This window comes from Amaranthus tricolor, chromosome 4, assembly GCF_026212465.1.
Source record: "Amaranthus tricolor cultivar Red isolate AtriRed21 chromosome 4, ASM2621246v1, whole genome shotgun sequence".
Classification (NCBI taxonomy): Eukaryota; Viridiplantae; Streptophyta; class Magnoliopsida; order Caryophyllales; family Amaranthaceae; genus Amaranthus; species Amaranthus tricolor.
In genome coordinates this window covers 9,943,204-9,959,124 of record NC_080050.1, presented here as the reverse complement: position 1 = coordinate 9,959,124, position 15,921 = coordinate 9,943,204, and the positions used below count along the sequence as shown (strand labels likewise).

The 15,921-nt window shown below is 32.0% G+C and overlaps 1 protein-coding gene across 2 annotated transcripts; it reads left to right on the top strand.

Annotated features, from left to right (window-relative positions):
• Window positions 1-3,480: 3,480 nt before the first annotated feature.
• On the top strand, window positions 3,481-12,946 carry LOC130809793 (bifunctional nuclease 2). Of its 2 annotated transcripts, none has more exons than XM_057675596.1 (11): window positions 3,481-3,806; window positions 4,833-5,141; window positions 6,049-6,219; window positions 6,306-6,355; window positions 6,476-6,532; window positions 6,637-6,702; window positions 6,814-6,888; window positions 7,688-7,803; window positions 9,339-9,430; window positions 10,801-10,856; window positions 12,563-12,946. In XM_057675596.1, the coding sequence occupies exons 2-10, from the start codon at window positions 4,841-4,843 to the stop codon at window positions 10,851-10,853; spliced, it is 981 nt and encodes a 326-aa protein (XP_057531579.1). In that variant the 5' UTR covers window positions 3,481-3,806; window positions 4,833-4,840; the 3' UTR covers window positions 10,854-10,856; window positions 12,563-12,946. The 2 variants fall into 2 exon arrangements, with proteins under 2 accessions (XP_057531579.1, XP_057531580.1); XM_057675597.1 differs by having other exon boundaries at window positions 3,496-3,806; window positions 11,080-12,946.
• The last annotated feature ends 2,975 nt before the right edge of the window (window positions 12,947-15,921 follow it).

The following is a 15,921-nucleotide window of genomic DNA, read 5'->3' as shown; positions in this document are numbered from 1 at the left end:
GATTTTAGTTAGGAGATCTTTGTCCTAAATGTCTTAAATGCTTGTAGATATTAAGCTAGATTGGAAGTCTTATTACTCTCTTAAGTATTATTTGAAAGAACAACTTAATTATGTATTGTTATTTGCACTAAAGCCTTTAAAGTAGGTTGTTTTGTTGGGTACATGAATACTTGTTTAAAATCATATGGCTTCCTTATTTGCACTGCTACTCGTAATTGTTCATATGTAATTATTTCACTGCATATTCTGTAATTTGTCTTTATATTGTTGAGGACATGCTTGTTAATGTTGATTGCCTTTGCTGAGACATACTTTTAGCATTCATCATGAAGAGATCCGAAAAAGAGCCAATGGTACCACAAAAACAACCAAAACGATCTTATCTTACTTGGAACCAACAAATGGATGCTATACTTATCTCCACTTTGTTTGAGCAAATCAGTGAAGGAAATAAGGGCGATGGAGAATTCAAACCACAAGCATATCAAGCTGTTGCTGATAACCTAAGGAGCCAATTGGGTTTATTGGCTACCACTGAACATGTAAAGAATCGAATCAATGTATGGAAGAAACATCATTCAGTTATCACAGATATTCGCACTTACACCAAGTTTAAGTGGGATAATGATAAGAAGATGCTTATTATCCCAATTGAAGACCACGAGGAATGGAGTGCCTATTGTAAGGTACAATCTCATAAATTGACTTCATCTAAATATTTGCTAGTAATGTTCTTAATTAGTTTCAATTTCATATTATCATCTATTAAAATTCTCCACCTTATTTTCAGTCTTTGCTTGTCTTTGCCTTTTGTATTATTTTCGGCCCTTGATTTTTATATTATTGTCAGTGCTTGTGGTACTTTTTATAGTAAATAAATAGAAGTATAAATAACTTGTATTTTTGATCTTTATAATATTTATCTAGTAATTTTTTTAAATAGGTCAATCCCGTGGCGTCTGCTTATAGAAATAAGAATATCGATCATTGGGATGAAATATGCACACTATTTGCCATGTATAGAGCTACGGGTCAAGAAGCTGAGCAACATGAAGAATCTGTGGCGGCTATGGAGAAAGAAAATGAAACTTGCAGTGCATCTGAGGCAAACTCTGCATCATCTAACAAGAGGTCAAAGAAAGATTCTATCGTGGATGCTATTTATAGATTTACAGAGTCGTTTGAAAACTATCTACAATCAAACAAACTTCCACCTAAGCCCGATTCCAAAGAGGTTTATGATGTTGTTTCAAAGGTTGCCGGACTAGATCGACATGAAGTCTTGAAGGCAACAAAGCTGTTTTTGAAGGATACAGAAGAGTTTGTTATGTTAAAGGAACTACCAGAAAATGAGAAATTAGACTGGGTGTTACTATGTCTTAACTCTTGAGTAGTTTTTTTTAGATTTTATTTTTGTTTATATGGACAGTTTGGATGTGTTTAGAGTGGTATTGACTATATTTTTCCAAAAAAGATTTTGAACTATTATGTTTGATTAAATGTTACTATTGAATTCAAGAATTGTAATTCTTCATTTTTGCCAAACAATATTAGAATTTGAAACTTAGAAATTGAAAATCTCATTGATTCCAAACAAATTTTAGGATTTGTAATTATGAAATTGTAAATTCTAAGATTTTCCAAACAATAAATTTCAAATTGAAATTCAAAATTTAGAAATTCAAAATTGAATTCTGAATTTTCAATTCAATTCTTGGTTTCCAAACACTTTCCAATATTAATTTTGTACCAAAAAAATCTAAGGATGTGAAGTAAGACTAGATATTTTTTGTACAGCCTGCAACATCCAAATAGCATTGATACCATTCTGCCACGGATGGTGGTAAGTCACACGTGGAACGATGTAGTAAATTTGGTTCATCATCTGACACCGTAGAAAAACTAAGCTTATTTATTGGCTTATTTTTGTCTACCTCTCCTTAGTCTTACTTCATTATTATTATTATCCAAACCAATCCAAAAGATTTTGTATGAGATTGCATCATTATGCTTATATATTTATTTAGCGTATATGATAAAAAAAAATTTTAATTAATTATTTCAGTATTATAATTATTATAAAATTATAAATTATTATTTTAAAACAGTAAATATACATTAATTCAGTCTAATAAAAATAGGCATCTATCATTCTATATTCTGTACTCAACTTGCACCCTCAAATAAGCTTTATTAATAATTGATTATCACCTTTATAAACAATAAATTTAAACAACTTGTTTTCTTTTAAACAATAGTCGATTTTTTGGTAAAGTAAGATTAAAATAAAATCGTATAAATAATATAAAAAAATAAATAAAATACATGAAATCGTGCAAACATTTTTGTAAATAGAAACGTAAAAAAATTATTAAAACATTTCAAACTACCAAATATAACAAAATTTAAATCAACAAATATGTCCTAACCTTGTGTATTTTTGAAAAACTAAGGTCAGAATCATGTGAGTTAACCTAGCTTATGTTTGAAGGTGTCCTTCAAAAGGTCAAATTTGGAATCAAAAATAAAAATCCCATCTCAAAAGAGTTTTATAGAGCGAGTAAGAAGGAAGAGACCCCATTTATAAGGGGGTAAATATCGAATAGTTCATGGTAAACAATATTTTTTATTTTTTTCTTTTTTTTTAAAAATTTTTTTTTATCGTTGAAAGTAATGATGGTCATTAATCGGTAATTGGTGGATTCCGACCTAGAATTAAACTTTTTGGTTCTAGCCTTCTAGGGTCCCAGGATGAGCCTTAATTTATTAATACATATTAATTTTTTTTAAAAAAGTTTCATTAGTATTGAAATGGTTCTATAAGTCATGTATAAGTCTAAACTGAATGCTAATAAATGTAAATTTAAAGTGCAAAAAATACTCCTATAATATCACAGATGACTCGTTTGTTTGTCGATATTAAAGTACAGGAATGATAGTGATAATTTTATGTATTACTAGTATACAAACTCATGTAATGCACGAAGTTTGTTAGTATGAAAATACCTTTAAATATAATATAAATTTTATGCAATTTCATATTAATAATTTATAGGAAAATTTCTTCATAAGTTTTATTTTTATACTTGTTCTATTTTAATCATCTTATTTCCAGTCCAAAATTCATTCAAATTTATAATCATTTAGAAATAAATATTAGATGGCAATGAAAATTTAGAACAAAAAAATATTTTTATGATCAAAATTTTATCACCATAAAAATAATATGATATAATATTTATTACAAATTTACATTTTAATTTATTATTATTAGAATTATTTAATATCAATAATCAAATAAATCGAAAAAGTATACCCGTCAATTATGATGGCCAAAAAAGTATACCCCTACTTAACGAATACAAACAATTCTCCTTTATTGTTTTGATGATAAAATCACAAAATACAGATAACCCCTGTAGGCTCTATTTGTGTCCTCTATATAAAAATATCTTCCTGTGTCTTTAGGTCTCTTATCCAATTTTATCTACTTTGCTTGATTAATTTTAGTTGGTGGTTTCTTTAAATCCCTCCTTTTCCACTTTTTGACTTTCATTTTTAAAATTGTTGCAATCTTACTCCTTCAAAAATATCCCTATTTCTGTTCTTATTATAATGGACCCCTCAAATTTTCAGAATCTCTAAACATTAATACACTTACTGAATGATCTAACATCCACCCATTTCAGATTTAGGATTTTTGGGAATTGGGTTGTTTTTTTAACAGGTAATTAATTGATTGTTGAGCTCTTAAGTAGAAGAATATCAAACTTTCCAGATTCCTTCATCGCCTACTTTTTTTACAGGTTGGATACTCGAATCTGAACATTTTTTCTTAAAATTGTACTATGATTTATGTGACTTTGATGTGTAACATCATATAAATAATCTGATATGCTTTTGTTTTTTTTTTCGGGTGTTTTGCAGTTTTGCTGTATATGCTTTTGTGTGTTTCTTTTTTCATTTTGATTATGATTATATGTCATGGGAAAGTTAAAATTTTTGAAACATATTACATGTAGCTTGCACTATTTTGTGGTTTATATGTATGGTTATACTTAGTTTTGCTTGCTTATTATCACTGGAAAAGGTTGAACTATAGTGAAAAGATTGAAGTTTTTGACTTAGTTTTAAGGGGAATTTCATTATGGGATTTCTGAAGTAGTGATTTAGATACTCCTAAAATAGAGGTCTTTTCTTGCATATATAAGTAGGATTCATCATCGTTGATGAATTTAATGTTCCTAATACTAGCTTAATCATAATGGGTAATAGTAAAATAACATTAGGTTGTGTTTTGGAACAAATATTTTATTTTAAATTCTAGATTTCAATTATAAATTCATTAAAGAAGAATTTAAGAATGACAAGGTAAGGGAAGTTATTCTCATATCCTTATCTTTAACCATTTTTAAGACATTGATGGATTTGACTTAAATTCAAATTTAAAAACTTTTTATTTGCCAAAACACTAAATTTGAATCAAATCCACATTTTCAAATGAAATCAACATTTCCAAACATAGTATTAATTCATTTATTTTTCTTATATAAGTATTTAAAGTTGCTCGAATGTTTGCAATCAAGAGTCAATTGGAAATATCTCTTTATTTTTACAAGGATGAGGTTGTATGGACATCTGATCTCTAAATTTTGCCTGTGTCGGAGGTACTTGTCCATTGATGAGGACAAGATCTAGTAATAGTTCAATCATGCTCAATTTTGGGTTACTTGTAAGTGTTAATTATCACCTTGTGTATGCAAAATTATGGCTTTTGTGGTCACTCCTTGTTTTTGGAAAATTGATTGTTATGGTTTTGTTGTTGGGATTAGATCAGGAAATGGGGTCATTGCAAGGACCTGTTGTTTGTCCGTCGATTCGTGCAAAGCAGGTGGTTGTTTACCAAGTACCCATTAATAATGCTTTGATGAAGAGTGCTATGATCAAAAGTACATTTTGGGGCTATAATCACTTGCGACAACGAACTTCTAAAACTGGATTGCTTGCTCGCCCAATGAATATCCAAAGGCGTGGTACTGTTCAATGTACCTACAGTTCGTCCTCTAACGGAAGTGGTAGCAGAGCAGAAAACTTTAAGGAGAATGATGAGGATTTTGTCAACTCCAGTGTTATTGAAGCTGGTAGGATTCTCTTTGATTACCATTGCATGAGATTGAATATGCTGAACTAACAATGTATGGCATATAATTTTTATCGTATCATTTAGTTTCATGCTCATCGGACACTGATCAATGTATGGTATATAAGTTTATCCAATTAGTTTTCGTGCTCACCGATTCTTATCAATAAATCTTATGTCTATAGTAACTAACAGTGTCCTTTTGTTGTTCAGATGTGTCAAGGAACCAACTAAGCCAAAAGCTTAGGCTGATGGTTGAGGCCCCAGGATATGTTATATACTCTACTACGCCCTCTCACTCGAGAGTACTATGGGCTAGAAGTGTGTATGAAGTACAAACTATCCTCAAACCTGACACTGAATCTTCCACTTTGAATGAGGGGTGGTTGAGATTCGAATCTGTGACCTCTTGTCACGTTGGCTTTTGATACCATGTCAAGGAACCAACTCAACCAAAAGCTTAGGTTGATGGTTGAGGCCCCAAGATATGTTATATACTCTAATTTCATATGTGATATGACCAATCATGTTGGATGTCAATAGTTCTTTGTATGAGGAATACTTGTCTATTAATTCTCCATTATATTCCGTCTCTTTTTATGTTGAAGAACTGAGATGTTTAGAATCTATGTCAACTTGGGGCGCACTTTCCTTCTTTAACCAAGTCTAATCTTTCACGCCCTTAGAATGGTGAAAGTCTAATGTCTACATTGACATAGTTGAATAAAAGTTTAATGTCCATTTTACATACTTCTGTAATCAGTATTGATTGCTTTAAATGGTTTTGATGCTTAGTAAACAAATGCTGGCCGTTTTTAGACTTGCACACATTGTGGACTCCTTGAGTTTACTACATGTATTATTTTGAGCACACTGATAATCAATCATTTTATATTTGTTTATTGTAGTTGAGGTGAAAAGTGGTACAGATGGTTTCACAATTAAGATGAGAGATGGCAGGTTCTTAAAATGTGTTCATAACAGCCCTCAAGGCGGTCACCTGCCAGATTATGCACCACATCCGGCAATTGTCCTTAAGATGGAAGATGGAACTGGGCTTCTTCTACCAATAATCGTTTGTACGTACATGGACTTCACAAATCTGTGCCTCCTCTGAATTTGGCCAAAATTCATTTTATAACTGTCTGTTGATATTTTCTTGCAGTGGAGATGCCTAGTGTGTTGCTGATGGCTGCTATTCGTAACGTACATATTGTATGTGAATAATCTAATTTTCTTGTAAATTTGTTTTAGCTAATTGCCTATGACGTCCATAGACGATAGATACGATAGACATTAAATTCTGATACATACATGTTTTGATGAAATATGCAGGCTAGGCCAACAATGTATCAGGTTATAAAGGATATGATTGAGAGGATGGGATATACAGTAAGTGGATGAAAACAATTTCCCTTCCCCTATAGTTCTTTGGTGGAAAGTAGAATTTTTTTTACCCCCCATAAAGCACATCTTACTCGGGTACACTTTTGCAGGTCAAACTTGTGCGTGTAACTAAGAGAGTCCATGAAGCATATTTTGCTCAGATATATCTTAAAAAGGCATGTATTTTGTGCATGTTTCTGATTTCTTGATCTTTAAAGTTTTTCATGTGAAGAACAATGGAATAGTTGTGTAATGATGTATTTATTCCTTATCATATGTTTTTATAGGCTGATAATGAAGATGAATGTATCAGCTTTGACTTACGTCCTTCAGATGCAATCAATATTGCTGTAAGATGCAAGGTACATTAAGTTTTCATCCTTTAGGATCTTTTGTCGATACTGAGTTTTGAAGTTTATCTCCTCATATCGTCTTTTGTGAAAATTTCTTGAATTCAGTGCAAGTTTCCAATTATGTTGTTTAGTTCAGATTTTGAATTTATGTATAGGTTGTTATTTTCTTATATTTGAGGTTGTGTTATGTTGAGATCTCAACTTGCCCTTAGATTATGGACTTCATGTACAATAGTCTCTATTGATCAACTCACCAAATGCCTAAATTTGTTGCGCCTTTGATCTGAACATATGATTTACTTCTTGCTAAATTTCTTTAAGTTGTTTCACATGCTCCCAAGTTTTGATTTAGTCGAAAATGTTATGATGTCTTTAGTGTTTATAAGTGTTTGTAAAGAGTAAAACCAGACCATTTTGCAGTGAATTCAAGCTAATAAAGATCAAGCAATGTAGAACAGTAGGGAAGAAACAAAGGATATTCGAATAAGGGATATGGGAGATAGAATCGACACAATTTGTGTGTTGCTTGCCTACATAACAGATCCCTTAAGGCATAATAGTAAAATGAAAAAAGCTTTATTACATCATTCTTTTGGCAGCGTATAGTTAGAAGGAAATCTCTTGGAACTTGCGCACAATTAATGGACTATATTGCTCCTTTATAGTTTATTAATTTCTACTATGTTCTTGAGCAAGACATGTAGCATAAACATAGAGCCATACTATGATTGGATAGATGCCATAACATCTATAAAATAACTTTATTAGCTTTTAAGCTTTGTTCTAATGCTTATGTGTGTCTACCCAGGTGCCTATACAAGTCAACAGGAATTTGGCTCATAGTGATGGAATGAAGGTTGTTGAATCTCCAAAGACGTCTGTGGGACCTGCATCAGATGTCTTGTCATTTACAGAATTGGATCAGTACGTTTCAATTCTCTTTTAAATTTAGCACTGCAACTGTGTGTCTGTACCACCCATGGCCCTCTCCATCAAAAAGTAGAAAGTGTTTTTCGCTTAAGTTTTTATAGCTGAAGGAAGCAGACATATGTTTGGAGTTAAAGATTGTTGGATCTGCTAACCCGATCAAATCGTGCTTCACTGGATACCATCATCCTCAACTTTTCCTGTCGTTGCTCTTTCAAGTTTCAACTATGCTCTACTATAACTTCTTCCCATCTCAAAGCCATATGCAAAACGCCCCTTAAATATCACAGTAAACGAGTATATCTTGGCACTTAGTGGTTTGATTCACGATAAAAGATCTAGATAGGGCTTAGGTAAAGAAGCTGGCTGCTGGTGGGGTGGGGTTGAAGGGTGATCATGGTGTGATGAAACCCGAGGTATTCAAGCCAAGAGGCTTGGAGCTTGGGACTTGGGAGAATGAGGAGGGAATTGGGGTGTTTCCATTCGGCAAAAGTGAAGAAATTTAAACAGTAAACCAACATGGAGAAATGAAACTTAGTTGAACAATTTTATTCCCCTTTGTTCCTCAACCAAACAAATCCTCAAATTATCCCGTTGAATGGTTCTTGTTGTGCACCAGGTGTTGAGGACGTCATGTGGCCATGCACTATATAACGGAGTATAACTTTGAATTTCGCATAAGCTGAAATGCAATTTTATCTAGGATGAGATGGCCTATTATGGATGCAAACATTATCTTGAATTTACCTACTTCCCCATTTTGAAATTTATATAAGCTTGAAATCGTTTGCTTAATCCTGTTTTGCAAATTTTATAGCCTTAGGACTTAGCAGTTGGGATAGTTTACATCTAATGTGAAGTTGACTTCTTTTGAGAAATCATTCATCACTCTCTCTTCATCTTTAGTCTCAACAATCTTGACACATGAATCAAGAAGTTCAGTATAGTAGGTTAAAGTGGTGGGATCATTTAAAAATATGAAAGAGAATATAAAGTGGTGGAGTCATGTCACAAAATAGGATTGAGGCAAAATCTGTGGGGCAGACTAAAATAGAAAATGGAGGTATGGGCAAAATTGAGAAGGACGGAGGGAGTAACAATTTATAAAGTTATTTATGTCCTACCAAAAGAAAATATTGGAGGCATTATTGAGGTATTTTGCATTGAAGTTATTGCACATGATGCATTTAGCAATTTTGTATTGTTTTATGATGCCAAAACAAGGAGTCGATGGGATGGCAACAAATTAAAAGAGATGTTGGTGGAACTTATGTAAGTGTATGATGTTATCTTAGTGTGTAATTTTTTTATTGAGGGATACTTGAGCATTGAATTGTTTCTTCTACTTGATGTGCACTGTGTTCTACCTATAGTTTATTCTGTGCAACTAAACAAAGCAAAGTGTTGTTATTTTAGTGCCACTTGATGCATAGAGTTCTTATTGATGCGAGATATTATTTGTTAACTTGTCTGAAACTTATCTATTATGTGGAGCTCAAACTGAAAAATTATATCTTTGGACTCTGATCCAGGCCTAGTGGTCAGCCATGTATAGAGACAACTGAATTCAACTTGTTGCGCAACATGCTTAATGCTGCTTGTGAGGAGCGCTACCAAGATGCGGGTATGATGATTTTAGGTTCTTTGTTTGTTTGTATTCAAAGCACCTCATACTCTCCATTACACCATGTTTTTTACTTCATCAAGTATTAAGGTTTATTGATGGCTTAAACTAAACCCGTCAAAATTGTCGATTGATCGGGTTTTGGATTGTGTCATTTTTGGTTGGAGCAATTTCGGATCAGGTCATTCGAGTCGGGTTGTTTTTTGGTTTCAATTGGTTTGAGTTAACCCTACGGCTCTTGATTTTCTTAAAAAAAAAATTTTTTGTCATTTTGTTTATAAAAAAAATATTATTTTTATTAATAAAATTTTTTTAAGGTTCGAACAAGGAAATTAGAGCTCAAAATAAAATTGACTTGAAGTTTTGTGAGTCCCAACCAAAAATTGATATCGTGTAACTAATTAAATCGATAAATTTGGGAAATGAGTCAAAACGGTTGGCTTTAGATTTTGTTCTGGCATTACCTAATTTTTTTTTTCTGGTTTTCTTAGGCTGGGCTAGTTTCGAATTACAAGTCAAAAATTTCTAATTATAACCATTTGGTTTTCTGGTAATATCATGTCGGATAAAAAATCAATAGGTTACTTAATATGAAGCGGATGTTAACCCTACATTGAATATAATTTACCTTGTACTTGGGGCGTATAACATTAAGAGGAAATACATTTATACCTTTTTAGATTTAGATTCACTACTCTCATTGTCCGAAGAAATAGCTCCAAGTATAAATGGGTGAAAATCAAGAAAACACGAGTAAAAGTGGTAAAAAGAGATCCCCTTCCTATTTATTCTAAGTGTCCCATTTCTTTATTGGGTCAAGTCACCTTAAATGTCTCATTTCTATTTTAGGTATGTTAATTTTACCGATTTACCCTTACTACACTTAACTTTTCCATACCTTTACACTTACTAACCCCACTTTATCCCTATCAAAATTTAAAAATACCACTCTTTTTCTTTCACATGTGGCTCAATTTGACCACCTAAAAAATAATGAAAAATCAAATGGGACGCATTGAGTAAATAGGAGGGAGTATAATTTTATGGGGAAGTGAGAGAAATGTGTAAATGAGATGAAAATATAGTTAAATGTGGATAAAAATTAAGATGGAGTGTGGTCATGGCCCAAAATAGAAATTGGGTAAGTTCAATTGGCAGACTTTAAAAGAAAATAGGGTTAATCCTTTGTGACAAAGACAGTACATATTTGAGTTGCCTTGGCTCTTAAATCAGCTCTGTATTTATGGTTTACTTATTGGTTTAGTCGGAATTATATTGCAAGCTTAATAAACCCTATTTGATTGTTTTCTATCATCTGCATGACAAATATACAAATGCTAATTGTCATGCTATTTGTTCTGTTCTGGCAGCGCAATGGAGGGACAAACTTACCCAATTTCGAGCTAAAAGGAACTGGGCTTGACAGGTGAATACTTTTTATACTAACTCTACTGTCATTGTCTTTAAGGCCATTCTCAGGAATTAAATTAAACCACACCAACTACAACTCATGCTCTTAGTGTTTACGTCTTCACTATACTAAACGAGTCTCGCTTTGTACTTTTACACTCAATTATAGCTTCGTTGAATTTGTTCCATTTTTCCTTTTTGGTTATCCTTTGATTTTGCCTCGTTTCGTTTTTTGTCAGCGTGTTTGCTACTCTCTTTCCATTTTCTCTACCTATTACTCCCTCTCAACATGCTACTGTCCATTATGGTAAGAAGCAAAGAAGGGACATGCGGCAATTTTAAAAGGATGGAGGGAGCATGAAACTTAAGAGTTAGGATGTGGCTTATTTAAACTAGAAATGTGGCCTATTATTAAGCATGTGCGATAGGCTAGATAAGGGTTGTGTCGTGCTTAAATAAAAACGGGCCAAGCCTTAAGAAATAGGAGTAGAAAATGGGCTCAAGTGGGTTGGGCTTTATTCAACACGGCCTAGCCCATATGTGATAGTATATGGTTATTAAAATCTGCTTCTCATTTTCTTTAGAAATTTAACCTTCATTTTGTCAAATTGATGAAGCTGAAACATATTGCTTAATAGTCTGAACCATATAATATAACATATACTATATGCTTCAAACTTGGACAATATTACCTTTGATAATTTGGTCAAATTCTGTACTTTTCTTATTTTTGTTCTTCCTTTGCTTGACAAAAAAGTCGTGCCAAGAAAAACTCGACCTTTTGTTTTCTAGTAACCATGCAATTTAGTGAATGTTGGGAGGGTTTTTGAGCATGAACCAGGTTTGTGATATTTCTGTGAGGAGTGATTAGAGAACACGATGAAACATTTTGAACAAAAAAAAAGGACGAAAGTAAGATATTTCATACCATAATCAGTGAAATTATTTTTCAAACGCAATTTGGTAGTGTAATCCTAAGTAGTCTAAACTATCATAATTCACAAATTGTTAAATGAAGTCTTTAAAAACTTAATGAAGGCTCGTTTAAGCCTTGAACCATTTAAAGCTTGGTCCATCCAAAACCCTCTAAATAAAGCGTCGGATAGGGGCTTAATGGGCCCCAGTCTGTTGCACACTTCTCCCTAATTATTAAAGGATAGAGATCGGAGGGATGATTTGATAAGAGTATGTGGGTTCCCTTGTGTGCCTATATATAGTTAAATTGGATGGAGAAGGAAAAGGGAAAGGGAAAGCGAGTGGGATCAGTTCCTTCATTGGAATAAAGGACTAGGAGAAGGAAAGAGAGTGATCCATTTCTCTTTTGAATAAACACTACGTTTCCAATATTGGATAAAGATTTGGAGGTGTATCCCTTATTCGATGGCATATTCTTTTATTTCAGATTATAATAGAAATTATTAATATAATTCGTTTAATCATGTGTACTTATTTATGTTAAGTTGCTACTAATGGTCATTTGAAGACAACCTCTTTGTTACCATTAACAAGGGGTAAGGTAGCTTACGTACAGGGGAGCCGTTTTATGGCGTTGTAGAAATGAAATGTTGGAAATATTTGGTGGGAAAATAGAGTTTATCTTTGTCTTCTAGTTCCTCTCACTTCTAGTTTTACTATTTGGACAAAGTAATCGCATGCATTCTTATTGTGATCAAGAAATTTTCAAGAAAAAATTCGTAATTTATCGAGGATCAATTCTTGCAGGAACAAAAATTGTACACTGTAGATAAATTAATGAAGCTGAAGATGTTGTTGATTTCTCAAGTGGAGCATCGGTTCTAGCATGCTTTGTTTACGTTGTAATTATATATGTTAAGTATGTGAATAGTAGTATAGATGATGAACGATTTTTTACTCTAATGCAAATGGAACTTACGAGCTAGCAATTAGCACTGTCCTTGTGCTGCAATGTCGACTTTAGTGCTGTGCATATGGGTTCTCGTATGAGCTCGATACTTGTATTTGCTCGGTGAATTATGCAGGACATAGTTTGCGTTGATGCGGGCTATGAAATTAGGGTAAATATCATTGTGTGTTATGCTTTGAAAATCAGTTAATGTTACCTTTAGTACACAATTTGCTCTTTCCTGATACCCTGTTGAAAAATGGTTCTTCTCTCTTCCGTCTGTTCTTCGACTTGTTGCGTGTCATTGGAAGTACATTACTCACATTCAAGCAATAAAGCACAACATTTTCCTACTCACTGCGGCGAATGTACTTAATTGCCTAGCCACCACGGTATGGGCTTTATAATCTCATATTTAACGTCATGTGGGGTAATATCTTTGATTGCAAAATTAGTGGTATATATCTACTCGAGTCCTATTTAAATGTAATATTAGGATTTTACACCACGTGATGCTAGATATAAATCATTAATATTCTTAATTACGTAAAAAGTTATAAAAAATTGATATTCAAAAATTATTTATTAAGGTAAATTTAATAAGATTCTGGTGTGGTATTTAAACAGTAAGCGTATAGTATATGTGCATCTAACGGGTCGATTTTGTTGGAAAATAATTCACATGTGATTTCATATCAAAGAATTAGATAGATTGACTAACATGTATACTTGATGTACTACTTCTCTATTAATTTTAGGATGAAATTTTATCGAGTTTGTATACAGTTGACTTTCATGAAAAATTTATTATGGTATCAGAGTAGATGGTTTCTGAACAACTGGAAAAAAGTATCGGTCTTTCACAAAGACAACTTGTGGGTTTGAAAAAAATGGGGTTCTCGTCAAATTAGAAAAATGATACTCACATATGAGGGAAAGTGTTGGAAAATAACTTACATATAATCTCACATCAAAGAATTAGAGATATATATATAGTGAAATTATTTGATCTCGGTATAGTGGACGTAGATATCACATTGATAGTAAATTATGTTAAATCTCTTGTGTCATTTTCTTATTGTTTACATTGAATTTTTAAATTATTTTATTATTGTTTATCGATTCTGCTTCCGCTGTCGCACAACAATAACTCATAACTCCATACGTATAAGAGTGAATATTGATTAAAGTCGTTTAGATGCGTGGCTAGAGAATGTTGATCGAGTAGGACAACGGGATTGACGAGGAACGCACGAAAGATTTAGTAAAAAGATTCTCAATCCAACGCTTCAACATCAATATTGTGTTGTCTATATAATTATAGGCTATAATTGTAGTTTGAAATATGGACCCCTTTAAATTTGGTGGATAAGTCATTTTCTGTCGAGTAGGGGGGAGTAAACTTTGGTTCTGTTCCGAACCTAGTCCAACTTGATCCGAGAAAAAAATAATTGATTCAATAAGAAAAAAATTAGATTGTGAATCTGTTTAAATACTTTGACTCTGGGTTCGAGTCAAATATTACAAAAACAATCAAATCCGACTTAATTTCAATTCCGACTCGATTATAATTCGACATTCAATTTTAACTTGTTCTAGTATTTGATTTTCTAGTTTATATTTGACAAATTTGTATTTTTAGGATAAATTAAATGTATAAATGTATCCATTTTGACTATTATTTATGTGTTTTTCATTGGTGATAGAGTTATTATTAGACCTCATCATAGAAGAATTTTTCTTGAGACTTAAACAATGTTAAAACTTTGTCGTGCATATTAGAAAGACATTTGTATGAGTTTGCTTTTAGTTATTAAGTAAAAAATTTAGGTAAATCGTAACATATTTGAGTTATTAAATTGAATTGACCGAACTATATTTATTTGTAAGTAGAACTTAGGCAAATCATAGGCTATTCAAAAAACATATCTACATACGGTTAAAATAACTTAATTTTTCAAAAAAAAAAAAATCATAAATTTCGAGCCGATGTAAAATCGAGAGACGAGTTGGAGGTAAAAAAATTTCGAAATTTTTTCAGATAAAAATAAGTAAATACATAATCTGATTCGAATTCTACCTATAGTCATCTCTATAGTAAAATGTTGACAAAATAAATAGTATTTGGCTATCTGCTATTCTCACTTTTGAAGATTATAATCCTGATTTTTTACATTTTCTATTGTTACGTACACAAAAGCAATGAATAAACAATGATCAATGATACGAGTAAAATTTTTTAAATTTATAAATTTGTATTGGAAAATTCAAAATTCGATACAGCTTTAAATTAAAGTAGAAGATATTCACCAAAATCAGAATGTGGTTTGTTAGCGTGGAAATCACTATCGTGGAATAGTCATATGGATTAGACTTAAACGATTCTAACTCCTGTGTGGCTTCATTCTATCCTCAATATATAAACCCCATAATTATGAAAATAAAAGATTTTGATAATATTTTCTCTGAAAAAATGCTTATGAGTTACTTTATCATGAATTTTTTTCACTATAAAATGTCACGATCATATCATAATAATTATTTGTATGTTACCGAATATTCATTTTTATTTTAAGTTTAGATCAATCATACTTTCATTAACCAATATTGATTATATTTATCACTCTATTCAATTATTTGTGCCCACGTTAAAATTTTAAGTTTAGATCAATCATATCTTTCATTAAGTAATATTAATCTTTATGGTTTGGAAAAAAAATTTATTTTAGTAATATGGTTGAATGTTCAAAAGCCTAAATTAATTGACGGTAAGAGATAATAAAATTCACTTTAAGTTTTTTACTTTGAAGTGTTTTTTATTTTAAAAACCAGTTTCACAAAACCTTGATAAATTATTCGATTTTGTATTCCAAATTAGGCTATTATGCACGCCCCTAGTGCTAACTTGGTGTTTTCTATTTGTGTTTTTTGAAGTTATGACTAATTTCCTACAAATAGTTAGTCGCAAATTTACGACTAAATTTTTGTATGAAATTAGTCGAAATTTCCGACTAAATTCCTACTAAATGATGCATTTAAAACTCCAACTGATTTACTACCAACAAAAAGTTAGTCGGAATTCTGACCAAAATTCCGACTGAAACAAAATTCCAACCTTTCTCTTCCACTATTTAAAACAGTCAGTATAGAGCTATATCGACTAAACTCCGACTATTTTGGACAGACGGTGTAGACCTGTTTCCTTGTAGTGATGTAT